Below are 6,795 nucleotides of genomic sequence, written 5' to 3'. Positions count from 1 at the left end.
TTGTTAATAAGTTAGTGATCGACAAAACACCTTTCATGAAGTATTTCAATGGTTTAAAACCTACAGTGTCTCAGTCTAATCTTCAAGTTTCATTATGTAACATGCAATCTGCTTAAATTATGTATGACACTCAAGTTTCAAGCCGACTTTTAAAAAGGTTACCTACAAACGTAAAATGAATGCTCCTAACTAATTCCGATTTCGTTTACAGGCCAATTTTTAACGCAGCTTGAAACCAATTTAGGCAAAATTTACTGCATAGCCTCCAGCCAATGTTGCAATTGACACAACTAGAACGCGATCAACGAAAACAAAACGACAAACACCATTTGAAGAATGCCTTTGCGGTGGCCTTACCAGTCGCTTCTCGTCTTATCAAGCCTGTTGTCCGCGACCTTAGCGTTGCAATGCCTCGATGGCACCGACACTCTAATATCTGGTTCTACCAATCTCAACAGTGTGGTGAAGACGCAAACGACCAGCTGCCCGCGTGGACTGTTCTGCCTCAGAACCGAGGTTAACTTCACAACGAGTGGTAAGTTGCCTAGTTTCTCACGGTTAAGAGCCTTTGGTTTCTTTAAAGGACCGTCAAAATTGATTTGATTCAAAGTGCTAAATGAAGGATGGACTTTAGGAGTTTTATGGCATACGTTTGTAGATACATTTGGAGCTTAAAACAGCGGACTAAACGTCTTAATGCGGCGCAACAAAATAATAAATATAACAAACTAAATCTATTTTACCGTATCAACGCCTGTTGTTATATTTGTAGCGTTAGGTAAAAAGAGCAAGCATTGTGGTCTTAAATGTTGGTAAAGGTGAACGTGTTGAGAATTTCTTATTTTGACAGTGCTTTAGCGTCGTTATGTTGTCGACTGGGATCTATAATTGAACGCCATTTTGTTTTCAGAGGAAACTTTTAAAATATCTTTAGATTTAAGATAGGCAACAATATATTAGTTTTTTATTAACCTTTAGGTTGTTGTTTTTTTGCGTATACCGTTTTCTGTGATTCAAAAAAATCCAAACAGAGAAATAATTATGGCCTTAGATTAAACTATACCTAACAATGGAGGTAAGGCCTTACTTCGGTATTGATTTATAGATGTTGTAGGCGCGAACGTGTATGTTGGCATGTTTCAAAACTCAAGAAAAAATACCTAATTGCAATGCTATGACGTACAATTGCCAATTGTTCGTTTCGAACAGAGCGATTGTGTTGTTGAACAAGGCTAAAATATTCTGAGGAAAGTACTTCTATATGTTAACCGTCGAGATACATTTGCTCCACCAATTTGCTTAGAAAACCACTAGTGCTTTGCCTAACATTCCTGTGTTTGTCTGTAAAAGGGCGTAAAAAGTACAAAATTTTAGAAAGGGCAGTTGACGAGCAAAAATTCCTGAAAAGTTTTTGATTTTAAACTCATCACGTTTTTGCCTTGAACACATAATTCAAATTTTAGAAAGTCTAGCTTGTTTGTCATATCCGCTTTCAGACTTACTTTATGGTGACAACTTCCTATGACGCAGGTTTAAAATTTCCTTTGGCAAGTACGTTTTTTATTGGTGTGTATTATGTTAAAAACGATTTCATATAGCTCCGGTCAGACACATGCAAATTTCAGGCATAATGTTTTCCTTTATGCAAACACGGCAAAGTATAGGCAGCCGAAATGTAATATTTTAAACTACAGCTATTAGAAGACAGTAGGAATAGCTTTGAAGCTAAAATGCAAAACTAAATTGGTTTCCTAGCTACATGTAATCTGCAATATTCGCAATCGGTCAAAAATAGTCCGTACATCAGACCGATTTTATTGTTCTAAGTTTAGACAACAAGCGTCGAAACACCTTCCGGTAAAAACTCTTTGTACACTGTAGTTTCGCGGAAGGGCTGGCGAATTTGCCCGTGAAAACTGATGACTATAATTGCACGAAACGTGAGATTCGACGAACAAAAAATAACACTGCGATTTAATGATCTTTCGTTCTTTCGAATGCGGCCAAACGCACAGCCGGAAATATCACGCCATTAGGGCCAGAACAATCTGCTGATCGAGTTGCGTGGCTAAAAATTAGAGTTGCGTGGCTTTAAATGACTCAAAGCGTGTATAAACATGTGTGTGACTTCATTATGTGTTCCGTCATAGTAGGTATATTTAGAGGTAATCGAAAAAACGATGTTTTACGGCCTAGTCGACAACTAATTTATTAAATCGAGTTATGGCCGGACAAACTGGATCCGGTGAGCTATGACGTCATCATAACGTAATCGCGACGAAGGGTAGAGTTCAATTAAGGACGTCTCGAACAGCGACGGAACATTACGAAACTGCTGCCATAAAACACAAAAAATTACGCCGCAGAAAAACATGTTATTTACTTATCAAATTTATAAAAGTTGAAATCTCAACCGCAATTATTTTTACAGCCTTTGGAAAGAGGCTTCTTACTTTTTAAAATGTACTTGGATACGGACAAATATTATCTTAACCAAAGTGCCTTTGAATCACAACAGCGATTATTTGTACAGCCTTTGGAAAAAGGCTTCTTATTTTTTTTTAATATCCTTGCATATACGGACAAACATGTTAACCAAAGTGCCTTTTGTTACTCTTGTGGAATACAAAATGGTCAACCGCTTTTACCAGTTTCATAAATAATGTCCGACTGGAGCTGTCCTAAGAATGTAAACCATATTGTAACAAAAAGAGGTTTAGGACTTGGAAAATGGAATAAATTGATATTGTCACATTTCTTCCTTAACTAGTGTTTTTTTTACAACTTTTCTAGTTTTAAAAAATCATATGCTTGTCCGTTATTACAGGAAAGCATAATTGTGTTAGCGTGGAGAACGTGTTTAAAAAAGATGATCAAGTGATTTGGAATACGCTTATTACTAAGGATGTCCGACAATATGGTACTCATCCGATACTAGGGTGGTATCGGTCCCGATCCGATATTAAAATAAAGAAACTTTATCCATGACTTGCGATCCAATACAGCGATTCTTCCTTAAAATACAAATATTTGAAAAAACAGTAGGTTTAAAAAATGTAGGTAACCAAACTTTGTAATGCTTAAGCCAATTTTGACCTATTAACCTGAAAAAAAAAAACCTTAAACATTATCATTGCATTTATTTTGTTTATTTTGAGCGTAGCAGTAACTTTATTCGGCATCCGATCGGGTCGCGATGCTTTTTGTCCAAAATATCGGGTATCGGCAGAATAAAATATTAAGTATCGGTCATCCCTACTCACGACCTTCTCTACTTCAGTCGAAAGGGAGCTTGCCAAGAAACGCATTAACAAGAAGTATTTGTGTGTGTTTGAAGGTATCAACGTGGCTGTCACCTCGACCGGATGCCGGAACTATTCGCAGTGCCGCGACCTCGACCATGTCTGTCAACAATACGAGAGCGACTACTTTGTCTCGTGAGTTGCTGTTGCTTTCTGTTTGATTTTGCTGCTTGCTGCTGCGAGTTTTCTGACATGACAACCGGTTACTGAAATACGTCTTTCCAGTAGAAAGGCTTAATTTAGGCGTCGATGAGTTTATTTGTTAGTATATCTACTAAAAACAGTGTTTTTCAAACTTTTTTCGCTTTTCGCCAGCCAATAAAACATAAGTCTTCATGGGGATTATCCATCTTATTAAATACACCCATATAAAACTACCGTAATCTGCACCCCAATCAAATCAAACGGCGACCGAATTTTAGGTCACAATCCTTAGGTTGAAAAATGTCCATTTTGAAATGAAATTATTTCGAACAGAATGTGTATACTGTTCACAAATGTAAGCCACTGTTCTTCACCCAATCAGGGTGACGTGATAAATCTATGAGCGCAGGACAAAATAATGTATATTTCCCAAATAAGTTAAAACACAGTTCGAAAGGCCAATATAAACGACATTTCGAAAAACGTTTTCTTGGCTAAATGACGTATTTTCAACAGCATTTTTGAAAAAGACTTTTCTACAGCGTATTTGGCAGAAGGATAGTTTATTGTTACGTCACACGTGACATCCCAGTATCTGTTGTTACGTCACACTCGGCGCCGTCCTTTCTCCAAACGATTTTAGAGACAACATTCTCTTCGCGGAAACGATGATGCTGACGTTACGAGTGACGTCATCTGTATTACTACCTAATAAAGTTTGGTTCATCTTTTAACTCGCGCATAAGTTTCGTTTTTTAGGTCAACGTTCAATTACGACAGGGGCGTGAAACCTTTTAAAAATGGTCGAGCCATATATGTATATATGCGAATAAGCCAAAGAGCCAAATATGTGTATGCGAATAAAGCCGCGGGCCAAACTCATTTCTCATCAACTAGATTCGCCATAAGTGAAGTGCTTGTAAACTAAAGTCCATCCGCAAGGTGTTGTTCATCGCTGATCGACAGGCAATTTCATACACCGTAAAGTTTGTTAAAAAGCCTAGCCACCAGCGTTTAACATTTGTCAATTTTACAGTCACGGGATTTGCTAAGACCAGCAGTTACTTAAGCAATTTCAAGGGAGCGACAAGCCGATAGCATAACGAACAGAACTAAGGATTTATTCCCGGAAGATTGGTAGATAAAAAGCTTGACAAATTGATCGTGCGATTAACAGTAATTATTTAAACGCACCATAAAGCTACTCGTCGAGTGTTGCTGTCACAGGCCCAAAATTCAAGCCTGTCGCGGGCCACATATTTTCGTTTCGGGACCGAACGTTACACACCTATATGAAATTACTCGCGGTTTTTAAATTACTAATTACCTCAATCTTCGCAGGTATTGTGCTTCCTCTTGCTGCGTTGGCAACCTGTGCAATCAAAACAGGATAACAACCTTTGAAGCTTTTTCTACAACAACAACTACAACTACTACTACAAAGGCCACAACGACAGAAAGTACAACACCTACCACCACTACTATGGCTTCAACCACCCCCGTTACTATCAGCACGGTTGCCACTAGCACACGTGCCACTACTAAGATTGCCACTACTGAACCTACCACTTTCGAGGAGACAACTAGCACAGTTGTTACTGATAAGGTTGCCAATGCAAAAGTTGCCACTTCCGAGGTTGCCACTTTCGAGGCTACAGCCATCATGATTGCTTCCAGCACAGTTGTACCTGACGAGTTAGCCACTGGCAAAGTTGACAACAAAAAGGTTGACAACAGCAAGGTTGCCACTAACGAGATTGCCACTAAGAAGATAGCCACCACTACAGTTTCTAGCACTACATTAGAACCAATTTCCACGACTAACCAAGCTGAGAAAACATCCTCCATTGCCACTGATTCTTCGTCCAAAAACGGCTCCTCACGAAGAAGAAAGATTTCGAAAAATTCTTCGAGATTCCGAAAGTTTACAACAGGTTTTGTTTTGATAATGTTTGTGTCAGGCGGTTGTGTAATTGCTTTTCTGTATAGCGTAAGTTAACTTGTTGTTGTTGTTGTTGTCGTACTTACCACTATAACGGTTCACAATGCTGCCAATACCACAGATGCCATTGCTACTGCAGCAACAACTACTACGGATGCATTTACACTTGTCACAACTAACACCAATGATGTACCTGATACAACTGACATGAATCAATATGCAGTTTTTACAACCACCACTAGTAAAAGTCAAAAATTCACTGCAACCATCTTTAACACAGATACGACTTCTACAGAAGAAAATACAACAAAATATACAGTTGATACAGCTTCCACTTACGTCAAAACACATCCTGCTAAAAAGTTATTTTTTCTCAACACTTCCAATTTTGCTGCAACAGCTAACGTTGACAATGCAAGACATGCGTGTAGCACAATCATTACAACTGAAGGCGCAAATATAATTGCCAATGTCAGTGCCAGAAATAACATTACAAAAGCGGGTACTGCCAATAACATTAATCCGACAACAACGACTGCCACTATTACTTTAGACAGTGACGGTGACTCCAGTAACACAAATACCATCAACGCAACCATATCAAATTTAGATGCTATCACTTCGGCTGCCACCGCCAATGCAACAAGTGTCGTTGCCACATATATATCTAGCAATGCCACAAGTATCATGCCAACCGCATACGTCAGTATTAGGCCTGACATTGCCAACAATACAAATGTCGTTTTTACAGCTGCCGTTACGGCTACTGCCACTACAACTATTTCAACGAACACCGTCAATGCCACAAATGCGACAAAAAGCGACGCCACTGCCAGTACTACAGATGACACTGTTGTCACTAAATCAGATTACAACTCTACTACAGGCATTGCCAATGTCATAAAAACTGTTTTTACAGCTAAAGCTGCCAATGCCACAAATGGTGTCTCTCCGAATGATTCATCCAAAGCGACAAATACTGTTTTTATTGCTAAAACTGCCACTGACAACGACGTCACAAAAACCGCTGCCACTATCGGAGATGCCACTGTCTTGCTTGTCACTTCGAGGCCCGACACTCACTTGAATGTGGCAAAGAGACGCTTTACCGCCACATTTGCCGCAAGTGGCGATGGTGAAGTCAACGCACACTACGGAATTAAAAGAAAACGAACTTATACATCGCCTAACTTTACGAACTGTTCTTCAAGTTTTAACAATTGTTTAGAATATTTTCTTCTTTTAGCGTTTTTATCAGGCAGTTTTTCAACGATTTTCCTGTTTTAATGTAATTTATTGGGCACCACTGTCACTGTTCTACGTTTTATTTTTGCACTTTTTTATTGTTCCATTTTTATACTTATTTATGCCTAATTTTGCATCTCGTTCTGTGCGTCTTTCATATTT

The 6,795-nt window shown here is 38.7% G+C and overlaps 1 protein-coding gene across 3 annotated transcripts; it reads left to right on the top strand.

Annotated features, from left to right (window-relative positions):
* Positions 1–219: 219 nt before the first annotated feature.
* On the top strand, positions 220–6,795 carry LOC146169914 (uncharacterized). 3 transcript variants are annotated; one of them, XM_083391044.1, is made up of 4 exons: positions 220–535; positions 3,338–3,437; positions 4,788–5,380; positions 6,308–6,795. In XM_083391044.1, the coding sequence occupies exons 1-4, from the start codon at positions 337–339 to the stop codon at positions 6,673–6,675; spliced, it is 1,260 nt and encodes a 419-aa protein (XP_083247170.1). In that variant the 5' UTR covers positions 220–336; the 3' UTR covers positions 6,676–6,795. The 3 variants fall into 3 exon arrangements, with proteins under 3 accessions (XP_083247170.1, XP_083247169.1, XP_083247168.1); XM_083391043.1 differs by having other exon boundaries at positions 6,140–6,795; XM_083391042.1 differs by having other exon boundaries at positions 5,510–6,795.

Source organism: Ascidiella aspersa, chromosome 1 (assembly GCF_963924565.1).
Source record: "Ascidiella aspersa chromosome 1, kaAscAspe10.2, whole genome shotgun sequence".
NCBI classification, from domain to species: Eukaryota; Metazoa; Chordata; class Ascidiacea; order Phlebobranchia; family Ascidiidae; genus Ascidiella; species Ascidiella aspersa.
The sequence above is the reverse complement of the archived record's forward strand: the minus strand, read 5'-3'. Positions and strand labels throughout refer to the sequence as shown.